Source organism: Excalfactoria chinensis, chromosome 1, assembly GCF_039878825.1.
Source record: "Excalfactoria chinensis isolate bCotChi1 chromosome 1, bCotChi1.hap2, whole genome shotgun sequence".
In the NCBI taxonomy this organism is placed as follows: domain Eukaryota; kingdom Metazoa; phylum Chordata; class Aves; order Galliformes; family Phasianidae; genus Excalfactoria; species Excalfactoria chinensis.
In genome coordinates this window covers 169397438-169414578 of record NC_092825.1, presented here as the reverse complement: position 1 = coordinate 169414578, position 17141 = coordinate 169397438, and the positions used below count along the sequence as shown (strand labels likewise).

At 38.8% G+C, this 17141-nt stretch overlaps 1 protein-coding gene across 1 annotated transcript in view; it reads right to left on the bottom strand.

The window, feature by feature from the left end:
* The window catches only part of GUCY1A2 (guanylate cyclase 1 soluble subunit alpha 2), a 129590-nt gene that overhangs the window by 43734 nt on the left and 68715 nt on the right, over positions 1 to 17141 (bottom strand). The window contains exon 5 of the mRNA XM_072326656.1: positions 13883 to 14368. Coding sequence (XP_072182757.1) covers positions 13883 to 14368 — 486 coding nt within the window. The remainder of the gene's footprint in view (positions 1 to 13882; positions 14369 to 17141) is intronic.

The window sequence follows — 17141 nt, the reverse complement described above, 5'->3', positions numbered from 1 at the left end:
TCACTCTGCAGCGCAGGCTGGGAGTGAGCTTCCTGCCTTCAGGCATCAAGTGCAGCAGGCTGTTCCCTCTGGTCTTTTCAGACAGGACTTTATCTCTCATCCTTTATTTTCTTTAAAGAAAGCTGTCCCTCTGGAGGAAGCAGGAGCAAAAGAAATTACAGAAGCCCTCTGGCTCTGGTTGAAGGCAGCATGAAAAATACTGAAGTCTCTGAGTTCTGCAGCTTTATTGACAGCATTCTAGTCTGCCTGCCCTCACATCTGCATCACATTCTGCACAAAGGCCATTAACACAAGCCCGAGCAGACTCAGCCCTGAAGGCTTCTTGCTAATCCAACCTGGCTTTCACCCTGCCCTGAACACAACAGGAGTGGCAGAAAAAAAGCGTCAGCAAAAGTTAGCATGAGAAGAAAGCAGGTAGTGAGCAAGGAGTTACTTAACAAATAAATATAGATGATTCTTTTGCATGGACTCTGCTAATAGTAGTAGACATGGACCTTCTTAGATTAATTTTCAGTGCAGAGAAATAGAGGAACTGCCTCAAAAAGTAAGCATTATATGTAAACGTATCCAGAGCAGGAATCTAGAACAGCAGTATGAGCAAGTGCCTCCCACCATCAGACATGTAGAAGCTGTTACTAGCCCATTGCCAATCGCAGCTCCTTAGGATTTCCTGGTGATCATACAGAAGGATATACAGCAGCGACTTGGGGTTTCTTGTGAACTGATGATGAACAGATGGTCAAAATTTTTCAACTACAGAAGGAAGAATTAGCAGAGATTCAAATAGACACCATCAACTTTAAAATTGTGGAAGATTATAATCAGTTTTAGTAGAAATGAAGGGATTACTACAAGAAGAGCAGACTATATGGTGCCAGATACAAAAATAAAATACCAATTCTTCTCTCTTCATTGAATGATTTAATTTCAGAATGACTATTCCACTAAAGTTCTTTGCATTATACCTCTATATGTAAGTATAGATTTGGGACCTTACACTGTTCCTACAGTGTTCAGACAAATCTTTTATTAGCATCTTCTCATTCCAAAGTTTCCATAACTGTGTGAACCAACAGCTGAATTCCATTTACTGAATAAGTAATAACGTCTGATTTGCTTTGTATATATCTGTGTACTGCTAGGAAAATGGCATTCAAGCTGCCACATGGTATTCTTACTCTGACAATAAAAATGATAATAGTACCGTTGTGGGATAGCCTTTAGTTCCTCTAACTTGATTAGAAATATTAGGGCATGTGAGACTGACCTGCTAGAGGTCAGTGCAACTGACCACCAGCTGAAGTGGATGTGAGGAGTACTGATCAGGTTGTCTAATGATTATATGATCATTTTCAGTCACTTCTAAGATATTCTCCAAAGTATTTAAGCTTAAATTTCCATGCTGAATATCTCCATTAAATTTTAGTGTTGGTTCAATCCTCCTTCAAAATTAGATTTGGAATTTTTTCCAGTTATCTGTCTATTTTTTTCCCCAATCCCTTCTGAAAAGGAATCCAGGATTTATAATTCTCTGATTTACATAAATGGAACAGGATAGGAGAAAAAGAAGGATCTACGCAGTGCAGCTAAAAGTAGCAGCATTCAGCTGTTTGATGCTATTCAAGATAATCACAGAATCACAGAATGGTTTGGTCCAGAAGGAACCTTACAGATCATGTAGTTCCAACCACACACCAACCTAGGTTGCTTCAAGCCCCATCCAACCAGGCCTCAAATGCCTCCAGGGAGTGCGGGGCATCCACAGCTTCCCCAAGCACCCTGTGCCAATGCCTAACATCTATAACCTGAATTTAACATCTTCTAGTTTAAAGCCATTACCTCACTACACTACCTGACAAAGCGACAGAGCCCTCCCCAGCTTTTCTGTAGGCCCCCCTCTATGTACTGTAAGGCTGCTGTAATGTCTCTCTGGATCCTCCTATTCTCTAACCAGAACAAGCCCAGATCTCTCGGTCTTCTAGGAGATAAGCTCTGGTACTCTGATCATGTTTATGGACCTCCTCTGAACACACTCCAATACATCTGTGTTCTTAGGCTGGGGCACCAGAGCTCAACACAGTACCCAGGTGGGGCCTCACAAAAGCACAGCAGAGGGGGACAATCACATCTCTCAGCCTACTGTCCTCCTCTCTTTTCATGCAGCTCAGAATACAGTCGGCTTGCTATCTGGGCTGCAAGTCCATGTTCAATTTTTTAACTACCAACACCCTCAAGTCCTTCCATGCAGGGTTATTCTCAATCCAATATCATGCTCTGATAGCACAGCAATCTTCAAAGGAAATCTCTACCTAGTACCCAACTAACTTCACAGATTTTGACTCTTTAATATGTGCATTATTATTGCATTTCAATTTAATATTCTTCTAGACACATATGCAGAGTACATTTTGCTACTGGAACACTGGAACACGTCATCTCTTTTAAAAAGCAAAATGTATTCTTTGCTGAATATTTCAACCATTTTTTGCATACGATTGATGCTTTTACCTTTGTTTAGATTCAGTGTATTTTTGCCCTATTTAAAGGTTTTTCTTCTTAGTACTCATTATTTCTAGACATTAAGTGGAGCCTGATCTACTATTATCTGTTCTTCTTCCGTTATTGTTGATTTAGGCTCACTTGTGGCACTTTCACTGAGATGAGGACTAACATACAGCAACACAGAAAAGAAAAAAAGGTTGAATTAAGATGTCAGCATTTTTTCAGTTTAAAAAAATATGGTACATATTTTTTAAGTTCAACTAACAATAAAAGAAGCCAGGAATCATCACAACTACTTATACAGCTACACAAAAGCCTACACTAATGCTTTCTGTTAACTCCTTGCAAACTTCTTGAAAATGTCCAAAAGATTTCCACTCAGGCCCACAACAAGTCAAAGATTAATATACATTTGTAATTTTCTGATGTAGTTGTATGCACTCTACGATTAAGAATCTGTTTCTTGATAAATATCCTCAGACTGCTAAACACTGTACAGTGACAATGCATGAGACACACTGCAGACTACTGCAGGTATGAACAGTACTTTTTATAGAGGTTGAGCTCTACAGTAATTGACCTGTAGTCACTTACTTTTCTTAATTTGAATGAATTTTAGATGGAATATGATTTGCAGACGAACCTAGAAGCCCAGAAGACAGAATATAATATCTTCGGTATGGTAACCGGAGAACAGAGGTTAATAAACTACCTCTGGGGCAACACCAGCAGGTTTCTTCTAAGTACAAGGAGCTACAGCTTCTGCTCATCTACTTAACTGAAAAAATGGAAGTTTTTGTATTTAAATGATGTCCCCCTATAATAACACTGGGAACACAGGGGTGTTAACTCAGTGGCAGTTCAGAACAGAATGTGCAGCACTCTTCCTCATAAATAAATGAATGTGTGCCAGGAATTCCACATATGAACTGCTATAAGTAATGAAGGAACGGGAGTGTCACACTTCATTTCACAATATTATGTTCACAGTGGAGGGGAAAAGATCATTTTGTAAGCGAAACTTATAATAGCAAGTATAAGATTTTAATCTAAAATATTCTGGAAAACCAACACTCTAAGGAAACCTCCTTTCACAATTTGGAATGAAAATACCCATGAAAAATGTAAAAATGATCACTTTTCTTGTTACAACCATATCTTAAATTCCTACAGTAATAGCAAAAATTATATCCAGTGAAAGAAGCACCTGGTGGGAGAAATGACTGTAGCTGTAGTCCTGTATAACTCAGTAGGTCTACTGTAAAAGCCTAATAGATATGTTGGATTAAAACTGTTTCAGTGGAGTGGAGGTTGTTGATTTTTTTATGTATTGAGCTGAAAATTCTGCGTGTGTGTGTTCCTTTCTTATGGGTTAACTAATGCATCATGAAAACTTCTTGAGTAAGATTAGGAGATTAAAACTAAATTTCCTCAAAAGACTGGGCCTGAAAATTGAAAACCAAAACTGGTTTTCTTTCATGAAGTACATCTACTTTTCACTGTAGATCCATGATGTTCTTCTAATAGCACCTCTGTAATACTGTTCCTATCTCCTACATACTCCATAGGCTGTACAGTTATTTACTATCTTACTCATAAAGGTTATGATATTTTGTCCCCATTTGCCCTAAAAAAATCTATTCCAGTGCCTTTACAGACTCCTAAGCTGTCTTTAGCAAAAATAAATACATAAATAAAGTGGTGATAAAAAGTTCATATGCTTTCACTTTTATAGGTGGAGTTAAGTACTGGCTTTAATTCGAAGTGTCCCTCAGAAATAAAAGCCCCAAATGCAGGTTGCACTAGTGATTTTAGTTCAAGCTGCCTGTCCCACTTATACAAAATTAACTGCTATTCCAGCACTTCTCAATCCAAATCCAATCAAGGGACATTCTGCATCTTCTTGATAGGAGAGGAGAGGGTGTATATATATACATATATATATATGCACAGCAATAAAAGATTTTTATTTTTTTCTCACGCGATGGCAGAAAAGATTACTATGCAACAAAGAATAAAAATCTACAGATTACTTCTGGATATCTCTATGGGCAGCCTGTGTCAATGTCTCACCCATCTCTGAGTAAAGAATTTCCTCCTAACCTAAATCTCCCTTCTCTTTGTTTAAAAGCCACTCCCCCTTGTCCTATCACTATATCTATGTATACCTATCTACCTGTTGACTTTAAAACTTGGGGTCTATTTAAAGCAAACTGTGTTGTTTTTTTTTTCAGTTGATGGCAGTCCACACTTCGCTAGATGGTCTGAAAACACAATCTAGCTATCATCTTTACATTCATTCAGTACTTGTGCTAATTGAAGCAGAACCAGTCCAAAATAGTCCTTAAAATATCACAGAAAATGTCCAACAAGACCAACTGAGGCAAGGGCTTGCTCATTTTTCCCACTTGTTTCTTCTTACTTTGATACTGGGAATGAGAAAAAGACCTGTTGGTCATCCAACAGCATTATGGTTTTCTGTAATCTTAGACCTAGGGCCACAAGGTATTTGAGAATATGCTAAGTTCTAGTAAACACATACATTCCTCAGCCCTTTCAGTCCTTGATTTCTCATTTTCCACCTGTAGAATAATAGATATTTTTTCAAATTCAGTTAAGTTCCTAGATGCATCAAATCCTGCTAAGTCTCACCTGTTTCTGTTATTTTAATCACCAGAAGTACTTATTTCTTTTTAAGCAAGTGTGTGTTCAGAATCGCAGTAACCTTAATTTGGCAGTAAACTTGAAATATTAAAGTTTCTCTACACTCCACAGCATTTAGAGTGTATATACTATCTTTGGCTGAAGGGTAGCTTATTTCTAAACTGTTTCTTATCACTTATGAGCAGTCAGCCAATAGCTGGAAAGTCTCTTACAGCTGGGAGATATTCTATAGAGTCTCATTGTGTAAGAATGAAATAATGACAAACGGCAGTTGCTATGATATCAGTTTCTTCTTTAAGAGTTTCAGAATGAAAATGCGTAAATAAGCAGCAGGGAAAGAGATAATGGCCTGGATAATTGTAATTTCATTCTCTTTCCCTTCCTCCCTTGATTTTTCTCACCAAAAAAAAAAATTAATTCTGCTGGTTTGTATGTGATTTTTCCCCTCACATAAGAGAGGATAATATTCCATCTTAAAATACTCGCTTGTCATTTCACTTCTCTCCCAGGCATATTTCCACTCTCCCCCATATAAAGGCACATTGTTCAAGGTGCATCCATAAAGTACATAATCCTTGTATTTCAGGGCGTAAATCTCAAAATGAAAGGCTAAAAAAGAAGTCTGCCAAATGTACCTGACATTTTGTAAGTAGCTGTTTTAAGGGCCTTTTGTACTTCTTCAAGTTCCCACATTTGGATGTGGCACCCTGACATTTAGATAATTGAGGTTATACCGTTGTCATTGTTTTTCCGCCCTTGTTACTGTATGTTTTAATTTCAGGATGAAAAATTTGCTTTACAAATTACAAGGGAAAAAAATACAGCTGAAAATTATTGCCACTTTCCATACTCTTCACGATGTAACATATAAACCCCGGGAAGGGAAGGGGACGGGAAGAGGAGTGGGAGGGAAGCAGAGGGGAGCGGAGTGGGGACTTCTTTCTGTGTATTACAGATAACTTTACTGCTCAGATGAGCCACGGAGTTGCATTGCTTGTAGCTGCAACAGACTTGTTTCTCTGGTGATCAACCATCACACGAATGTCTGCTAGAATGTCAGCCTAAATCATTCTTTCATGACTGTGAGTAAAACAGCCATCTCAATTTCCTTGACTGATGGACTGTTGTTTATATTTCCCTTCTTAACTAAAATTAACACCAATTTTAAGGACCCTTGAATACTCCATTGACTCTTAGTCAGTCCCAGACATTACTGCCTGTTCTATGTGCTGTTGGATGGGAATGCACCTGGAAATGGAAGATGGAAAGTGTTCACAGGCACTGCATTTTGTTACCCTTTTTAGCTATATTTCTTTCCAACTGCAAAACTTACCTCAAAACAGTGTATTTGTTTTGTTAAAGCTAAAATATTTTCTACCGTGTGCCTCCGGTGGCGCAGCGGTAGAATTCCCGTTTGCAACACCAGGGGGCCCGGGTTCGAATCCCCCGCTGTGAAGCAGGGGGTAGAAGTGCCGCTCTGCTACACAGAGGGCTCAAATCCCGGGAGTTGGACTCGATGATCTCTAAGGTCCCTTCCAACTCGCACAATACTATGATACTATGATGATGATGATACCTAAAGGAATACAGCAAAATTCAACCTTACGAAGATATTCTTGCGTTTGACTCTACAAAAAACATTTGGTCATTACTATCTGTCATTGGGTTTTCTTTCATCTGTTTTCCACCTGAAGTTGAAAAGTTGAAGAGTTAAGGAAAAACTACAGCATATGGCAACATGGTGTTCTATAATTGTCATTTAGACATCATTATTCCTGTCCATTACTTCTAATTCAACCACAAATAAAACACCTTTTTAATTGGTATAGGACAAAGACTGAAAAATAGGGAGACTGGAATCTCCAGTCCAGTTTTATATTAAGTCAGCAGTCTTAGCACAAAGTATAGGCAGCAATTTATTTAATTTCTGTATTCTACCTCAAGATGATATTGAAATCTCCTGTAATCTCTTCTACCCATCTCCTTCCCCTGAATGCATCTTTGCAAATTACTAATATATTGTGATTCAGGTTGGGAATAATACTACCCTGCTTCAGCCACACAAAAATAAAGCCTCTAATATATGCTATTCAATTATAAATTTTCTATAGTCTATGAAGAGAAAAAAAAAAAAAAAAAAAAAAAAAAATCATGGCATGATTTACTCCATCATTAAGTCTGGAAACACCATTTTTCTACCCTACAGGAGGTCTCACATCTCCACATCTTCACTTAATTTACTGTGTGAAGAGACTGAGAGCTGCGACTGCTCAGCCTGGAGAAGAGAACACTCAGTGGGATCTCTTCAGTGTCCATAAATATCTGAAGGGAGAGAGCAAAGAGGATGGAGCCAGGCTTTGTTCAGTGTTGCCCACTGCCAAGACAAGAGTCATTGGGTAGAAACTAGAATGTGACAAGTTCCTTCTGAACACCAGGAAACACTTCTGTGCTGTGCAAGTGATGGAGGGCTGGCACAGGCTGCCCAAAGGCTGTGGGGTTTCTTAGTTGGAAATCTCCCAGAATCCATGTGGATGTGATCCTGGGGATGCATCCTGTGGACGCTGCTCTGGGTATCCCTGCTTGAGCAGGGGTTGGGCCAGAGGTCTATTCAAACCTCAAGCATGCTGTGAAAATGTGATCCCCTATATCATTTTCTTTTGCACAGGAAAGCTTTAAAATACAATTGAATTGTGAGATGCTGTGAAGCTTAGAAACGTTGGTTAGCTTAAAATACTCAAGGCTGATTTTAGTTGTTTTAGTTGTTACTCATTTTGGTTTGGGGCTTTTTTTGTTACAGAAATGTATCCTATATTTTGCATACAGCATTATTTATAGATCCATGAATTCTGTGGGATACTTTAAAAAGTGCTTTTTTTTTTTTTTTTTTTTTTTTTTTGAATGTCTTATTTTCTGCCTCCCAACTTCAAAAATTAACTCCTAAGCAATGAAAACTTGTGCCTCATCTTCAAGGTAACCCTGCAGTGCTTTTACAATGCTGAATTCTGCTTTTGGAAATAGTTCAGTGTATGGAAAACCCCTCCCACATGAGAGGTGAGTTCCAAGTATCTCTGAAGTTCAGCAATCTCTGGTAAAGCTAAGTATCTACAACTAATCCCTGCTCCTTTCCCAAGAGCCTAATTACGAAGCAATTGTTCTTACCAGACCTAAGGGCATTTTATTTTATTGAGTTTAATGATGCCACATGCTTGCAAGTTCATGTGCATTTTACAAGAGTTTTATTCCACATGTTTCTGGAGCATTTACTTAGCAGTCTTAAAAATAATATTTCAGTATCCAATTTTTCATCTACACATTTATTCACAGCCCTGTTTTTCTTATTAAAGGAGAACAGACAAACAGTTCCTGCTGTGTACAACTAATACCCAGCATTTTAAAAGTTGTTTTTTCCTCATTAGTTATAATAGAGACGTGCTAGAAGACTTACAGTTTACATTAGGCCATCATCAGGTTTGCACACAACAGTCATGGAAAACATAAGTCATCGCATATAAACAATTTATCCCTTTTGTTAGGTAAGAGTCAAACTGCAAAAATCACACTGAATGTTTATGATGAATAGTAAATGCCCTGGTTAACGTTCTGCCTTCAGTGAAGTAGTTGCAATGTCAAAATAAAGAACGGTCTAACAAAATAAGCACACATTAAAATAATCAAGTATCACAGAAGAAGCACATTAAGTTCACTGTAACAACCCTTGTCATCAAGTAAGAAGGCCTCAGTTTATTGCAGCTACTCTGGTAGTATGCTCTAGATCTGCGGCAATGCTGTTCTTTGAAATGGAAATATCTTGGGCTGATGGAAAGTGAAATCAATATTCTCCAGTCCTTCAGACAGACTAAAATGGAAAAATGTGACACAAGCAAACAAAGTACTCAAGTATGAATGATGTTCATCAGGGAGCCCTGAAAGCTGCAACAGGGCATGCTCTGGGACAGAGGTCTTTTTCAACCACTATAACTGGGGTTTCTTCTTGGTATGGAGAAGGGAGCCCTAAAAAAGAATAAACTTCTGGGTCACACCCAAACAAAACGTCAGGAGGTAGCCAGGGTTCACGCACAAATTGAGGTCTTGGGAAGCGCTCCCACAATCTGCAGGTTGAACATAGTCTCAGTGCTCCCAGGCATCACAAGAGAAATGGAATGGGGCACGTAAACATGTGTTTCTCAGGCAAGACAGAAATGGAAGAAGGAAGTGAAAAAAAAGAAAGACAGAAGTAAACCTATACAAGCATGGTGTTCATGAAGAAGAAATCACACAGAAGCAGAAAGCCTGGATTCTTCAGAGAATTCTTGGGTGTTTAATTGCCTAGAGCAGGGGAACATTTGCACGTGTTTTAGTGCTTTGTGCAGGTCTGTATGTACATAAAGTAAAGAATAACTGTTTTGGAGTCTGTTTGCTTCATTTGAACATCTCCCTAAGGACAAAAACATGTAAATCCTCCACAAGGTTGAAGCAAGATACAGGCTTAAAGAAATGCCAAGTCTTTAAGTATCTGGGAGCTCTCTGGTGATAAAATTCAGACAGAAAGGAATAGTCTGTAGGGTTTTCTTCATTCATTTTTAAACGTAACACTTCTAAATTTCCCCCAAAACACAGGTGTCCCACCTTGGCCCAGATTTTATAGTGGAGTGAGAGACTCTGTGACAGCAAAGAATGCATGGTCAAAGAAACAACCACAGCATCTTCTACCTTTATGCAATAACAGACAAGGGAGGAAAAAGGGGTCTTTTCAGAAAGCTAACACAGGATAAAGGGATGATAAGGCCCATCCAGGCAAAAAAAAAATACATGAACAACAAAAATAGGTTAAACACTCCTATATCGAAGACATTAATTGAAGGGAGAAACAGAGGCTGCAGAAAGCCTGAATATGAAAGATTTCAGTCTTCAGGGCTACGTTTTAAAAGGTAGCTATGGCTGCAACACATCTGAATAGCTTGTTTAATAAAGACTTGGCTTAACAGAAGCATCATTTTCCAGCTCTTGGCTCATAACATGACTTCTGATACAGATAAAAATGGGTCAAAACAAAGACACAGTCAGGCCAACCAGCATATATTTTACCCTAAGCATTTGCTTTCAATATTTATTAATATCCATCTCAGTGCTTCTTCTCCTGGAGTCTGTGTTTCTATCTGCATGTCTACAGGCACTAACTTTTAAAGCAGCTCTTCAGATTTGCATCTGTATTGCTATGATTTGCAATTCCTTCCGGACAACATCCTCCTCTCCCATTCCTCAGTACCAAGACAAATATGATTGGCTCAAATAGTGAACAGCACCAGTTTCCAAAGGCATTGCCAGGTCTCAGCTCTCTTGTATCCACTCTCCAAATTTCAGTCTAAATCATAAAGTGCTAGAACTGTCACCCATGCTCATATCACAATGCATCTCAGTTACTGCATTGTTCTCCCTCAGCCTTTAGAAATGTAATCTGCCTTCTTTGCCATCTATTCTATATGCTACTGCTTTGAAGTTTGTTTTCTGAGCCCATCATTTGCTCATGACATTCATACCTGTGCATCCTTGTTCATTTCCAAAGAATTTCAAAGTCTATTTCATCCTCCTTCAGCCCTCTTCACGGATTTCTTATTCTGTACCAATAGTTCATTGTGTTTGCCCTCCATGTTCTACTTGTTAAACACAAGTATCTCTGTTCTTCAGTTGCTTTCCACATTTATCTGTAAATATTCCTGAATAAATAGTATGAGACAACTGAAAAGTATTACATTCACTGTCTGACTCCAAAATTTGAAGCACTGAGGTTCTGAATTCATAATTCTCTAACAGAAAAGCTGGGTGAATAATTTACAGCATGAACTTTATTTAATGAATTTTGCTTAATTTTCTGTTTACAGAATGATGAATTTGGGCTTCAGAAGTACTCTACCAATAATTTTTTGCAAATTATTTTTGCCACACTGCTTAAGCATAAGCAAATTTGAAAACAGTTGTGTTTTTATGTTTACGATAAATTTCTGCAGCCTTGGTAAAGGACTATGGCTTAAGAGTAGGAAGTAGGCTGTCAGTACAAACACTGGTGATGACATACATAAAACTCACTGCCTGACAAAAACTTCAGAAATAGTAGCTGTTGTGGTGGTAATCATCCCTATTAATAAAATTAGCTTCAAAAAAAAGAAAAAAAAAAGAAAAAAAAAAAAAAAAGAAGAAGAAATACGAGCACACAAGTTACTTTTATTTTAAAATGCAAATGCTTTTTCAAAAGGAGTTGTGATTATATCTTAAGCCTGATTCTCAAAGGAAATGAAAGATGGTTCAGTGCCTAAGTTTTCTGTCCTTCTGTAATGCTTAATTGAGTCACATTCACTTAAACCCACAGTAACTTTTTCAGACTTATAATTAAAAAAAGAAAAATAAATGGTAAAAAAAATAACTTAGAGATTTCAAAGACAAAGATCCTGCAGGCTGAGAGAAGATCCATGCCTGGATCAGTGTGGGAGATTCAGAACAGTGTCCCCAGTTGCAGAACTGGCTGTCATGTGAGCTCAGCAACAAGAGGATCCCACTGGCACTCTGAGCTCCGCAAGCAGTAAGCATAGCACACACGTACAGCTCCAAAACAAGCACAGCGCACACTCCCTTACTCAATGGGCCGGGGGGGGTCAAGATTGTGGACAGAACCTGAAGACAAGGATGGGATGTAGGGATGCTCAGGGAATATGAAGGAGTAGGGAGACAGAGGCAAACCTTTGATGAAGGGATCTGAGGAAGATGCAGCATTCTTCCTTTAGGCGGTAACAGTGGAGAAAGAATGTTTGAGGTATAAGACATCCTTCCATAGAAAAACAAGCTTTGTTTATTCCTCTGCTCATTACATGGAGGTCTTAATTTTTTATTTATTTATTTATTTATTTTGAGTACTCATACACATAGTTGATGTTTAAATCTGATCTTGCCCATCTCAGCAGCCATCATCTTATGTAACTGATCAGAACAATATTGCTATGCAGTAACTTCTTTCATCTAAAGTGGTAGAATGTGGTGAAAAAGTTGAGGGATATGATTTAGCTGGGAAGTATTGGTGATGGTTGGACTGGATGATCTTCTAGGTCTTTTCCAAACTTGATAATTCTGTGATTCTGATTCTGTGAAAAGCAGCAATACATGGTCTAAATGGCCTAATCTTCACAACTAATGTAAAAATATTCCTTCATAGTGTTTTCAGAGGACTCTGCCAACCTGCCCTCCAAACCAGTCAGAGATTATTAGATAATTTATTTCCTATTGCTATGCAATCATTTTTTAAAAAGAGAATGTCCTGAATGCCTCGGAACAGATAACTAAAATTAAGCATCTGGGAAAAAACTAACTACATCCATATATCCAACAGAGCATATGAAATGGAGTCACGGCATACAGCTCTTAATGGTGGGTCAGAAGTTCCTCGATCTCACTGTCAGAGCTGGCTTGAGAACAAGTACAGTAACAGCAGACTAATACAAACCAACATCAAACTTCCAAACTTTTCTAGCTTTAACACACACACACACACAAAAAAAAAGAAATAAATCTGAAGAGTGTTGATGCCTTCCATTCTAGTCTTCTTACAGCACGACATTTGGTTTCAGAGCAGTAGTAATAGAAACTCATAGCTTAGGAGCACAAAACCAATTTAAAGCATGACTTCTTATCTTGGTAGGTAGTGTCGTATCAACATATATCTATGTAATATACATTTCTACCTGTGGTAGTTATTAAAACTTTGCAGCAACAACAGCTATTATTACTTAAGTAGAGAATTAATGTTTTTGGAAGCCTGTTAGAGTGTACTGGATAATAAAAACTAAAGGAATACCATTCCTGTGAGAACCTCCTACCTACAGCCTATGAACAAATACTATTTAATACAAATGGAAAACTGGTGATTCAGTTTGAAAGCCTCAGATGGAAAATAAAGTCAACATATAATTTTAAAACTATGATTTTTTTCTTGATGTATTCATAGTTATAAAAAGAAATTTGTTCTGAGTTTCCTATCACAAAATTAAAACGTTCCCTATATACAAAACATATTTTCTGTAGACTTCACAGAATAATTACACAGGTAGTATTTTAACTATACTTATTAAATTCTGTCTCCCTTCTTTTTTTTTTCTCTCAAATACCTGGAAACCATATCTCCTCAAGAGAATGAAGTTGCTGTAGTCTGTAACAATGGCTAACAGTGCGACAACTTCTTTTTGCAGGACAGTAAAGGAGCAGGGCACTCCACTGACATCTCACACTCATCACATTTACTATGAAGGGACAGGTGCTGTTCTCTTCCTACTCATCAGTGGAAGGTTAATTTTAAACCTGAAAAACATTCAGGTTCTGCAGAAACACAGAATACTTTAGTGCCTTTTAATGAGCCGCAGTTTGGGTTAAGGACATTACTGAGGCCTTCATCATCATCAGTACGCTATAAATGAAATGTCAGTGAAAGGAAACAAGACTATGACACAGGAGGTGTGTACCCCTATAGGAAAAAAGGAATGTTAGACATACATTGCCATGAGGGAACCATGGTGACAGCTCAACATTGAAGAATTTCATTTCAGTGAACAAATTTCAGATTCTTTTTTCCTGTGACATAAATGATTGTGTTTCACACTTTTGCAGGGAAGCTACTGGTAACTTTTTCTATTTTAGCTTCCACTAGATTTTACTAATGTAGGACTTCAGCTATTACCTTATAGATGTCCAGGAATCCACACTGATGGTCAAACCGTGTGTAGAGTTCATTCAGCATGCTGATGACTTGCATGGGTGTGCACTGCGCACAGATGGCTGTGAAGCCAACAATATCCGAGAAGAGCATGGTGACATCATCAAACTTCCTGGCCTGAACTTGCTGCCCCTGCCACAGCTGCTGAGCCACTTCTTCAGGGAAAATAGAAATAAGGAGATCAACTGTTTTCTTTTTCTCCTCTTCCAGGGCTTGGTGTGTGCGTTCTAGCGTTGCCTTCAGTTTATCCATTCTTTTTTTCAAGCCATCTTGGGCCTTCGCTTGCTCCCCAACCAATATGACATCACGAGTAGCATCGTGGATAGGTATGTCCGAAAGATGGAGGCCTCGGCCCATCAGTTCATCCAGCTTGTCCACACAGGGAGACCCCAGAAACAAAATTGAATTTGATTCTGGCACATGAATCATTTGTCCTTTAACCTCCATCACCTGCAAAATAAAACCGGATTTTAGAAAAGCAAAGATCAGCTGATAAGTGGATTTCCCTTCTAATTCCTCCCTATTTACTCTTAGTTAAAATGATAAGCCCAAACTGCAGCCTATTACACAGTTGCATCTTACACTCCTGAATGTAAGAAATGAGACTCAGTCTGCTCACCAAGGTAAGTCAGAAAACAGTCTATATTCACACAAACATATTCCCATATCATACATCAGACTCCATTTCAGCCCAATCAAATAAGAAAGCAACCACAATAACATGTATTTCTCCAAAAGGCTTTAAAAGCAAATTCATCAGTAGCTTTTCATCTGTTAATTAGAAACAAATTTTAAAATCACAAAATTTAAAGGAATTAAAGGGAAACTACAACTATCTGAAAGCAGACTACATAATAAAGTAGCCTCTGTTCTTCTTAAGGAAACAGCTACTAATTCAAGTGTTTTCATGCTATAGAGGAGTCTAGTAAGCACAGACATGAAAAAGAAGTCCCATAAAATAATTAATGCCACAAAAAAAAAGTGTATCAGTGCTTCTATTTCCCATCTGCTCTCTTTCACATATGCAGAGCACTTGATAGGTGACATTCTGTTAGAGTTTACAGATTTCTTCCTGATAAATATCCATACAACTTGCATTTGCAGAATGGAAGGCAAAACAATGGAGAAGTATTATCAGAAAAGATCAGGTGGTATATCATCCTGTTGGATAGATGTTGCATTTGGCTGTTAAATGGTCGTACGTGTCACTTTCTGAGTCCAACAGCTGATACAGATGAGTCCCTGGCTTGTTACCTTTTGCTGCATTTCATCATCATCATAGTATCATAGTATCGTGCGAGTTGGAAGGGACCTTAGAGATCATCGAGTCCAACTCCCAGGTTTTGAGCCCCCTGTGTAGCGAAGCAGCACTTCTACCCCCTGCGCCACAGGGGGGATTCGAACCCGGGCCCTCCAGTGCCGCAAGCAGCAGCTTATACCACTGCGCCACTGGGGGCACACATTTGAGAGAGTGTTTCTGTTTTCCATACCTAGAACATCACTGGCATAGAAAATAAATGTACATTGTCACTTCCCCTTCCACCTCCAGGTAAAAACAGGCTGTTAGCTCCAAAAAGTGTGACCATGTCCCCAGGATGAGCCTATTGTGATGATGTGGTCGGCTCCACTCCCCTGGACACACTCAAGGTCAGGCTAGAGGGACTCTGAGCAACCTGATGGAGCTGTAGATGGCCATTTTTACTTGCAAGAAAGTTGGAATAGATGACTTTTTAAGGTCCCTTCCAATTCAAACAATTCTGTTATAAGCAAGACAAGTCACTAGGCCTCAGGACTTGCTTCTCCTGCCAGCCTGCTGCTAGATGAGAAGAAAAATAATGTACCTCTCTGTGCTCCTGCTTCCTTTTTGTCAGTTTTAGGAATTAAACTCTTTAATGTGATCCATGTGAATACACTATGTCAACAAGGCTGATGATTTCTACAGTTTGTTGATAAGCTTTTACAAAGATAATCTCCCTATAAAACTTCTCAGTTTCATAGAAGAGTCTGCTGTGGTTTAACACAACTGGCAGCTTCGCACCACACAGCCACGTTCTCACTCCTCTCCAGTGGAAGGGGACAGAGAAACAGAAAAACGCAAAATTCATGGGTTGAGATAAAGGCAGTTAAGCAGGACAGAAAAGAAAGGGAAAATGATAATAATAATAATAATAAAAAATAAAATAAAATAAATAAAAAGAATATGCAAAGCAAGTGATGCACAGTGCAATTGCTCACTGCCTCCTGACTGATTCCCAGCCAGTTCCCGAGCAGTAGCAGCCCTGCCAATCAACCCAGTTTTACTTTCCAATACGATGCCATATGGTATGAGATATTTCTCTGGTCACTGTGGGTCAGCAGTCCTGGTTCTGTCCCCTCCCACTTTCTTGTGTACTCCCAGGTCCTCACTGGCAGGAGGGTAAGAGAAGCTGACATGTCCTTGACTCTATGTAAGCACTGCTCAGCAACAACTGAAAAATCACTATGTTATCAGCATTATTTTTCTCCCAAAACCAAAGTGTAGCATCATACCAGCCACTATAAAGAAAATTAACTCTTAGATAAAACCAGGACAGTGTCCTGGTTCAATTTCAACTTTACCCTCTTCAGCCTGGAAAAGAGAAGATTCTGAGACCTTACTGTGGCCTTCCAGTACCTGAAAGGGCCTATAGGAGAGCAGGGGAGTATCTTTTGATAAGGGCACGAAACAACAGGATGAATGGAAAATGGTTTTAAATTGGAAGAGGTTAGGTTTACACTAGATATTAGAAATAAATTAATTACTGTGAGGGTGGTGAGACACTGAAACAAGTCTCTCAGTGAGGTTGTGGATGCCTCCTCTCAGTTTTTGCAAAGCTCTTTTCCTTTCAAAGAAGATTCAGAGAACATTCATCTCTATTCCGGTGGACTTTGATCTGCAGCTATGATTCGGCACGATCTTCATCTCCTTTTGGAGTGTGCAGCTTCTCAAATCCCTCTCTATATCTTCAAGTATAACTGAACAAGATGGGACATCAGGTTTTCTTGAAGCTAGCCATAGCCAAACTGCACTTCTGGGCAGCTCCCCAGAGCTGGGCAGCTTTGCACCCAGACCACAAGCTTATTGGCAATTAGAATTACATCATCTGTCTTTCTCATAAGCAGGGAAAGATTGAAACGCTTCTGTCATCTGTGGTATTTCATTACTGCTACATTTCATCGCTTTCCTGTCTCTTTAATTATCTTC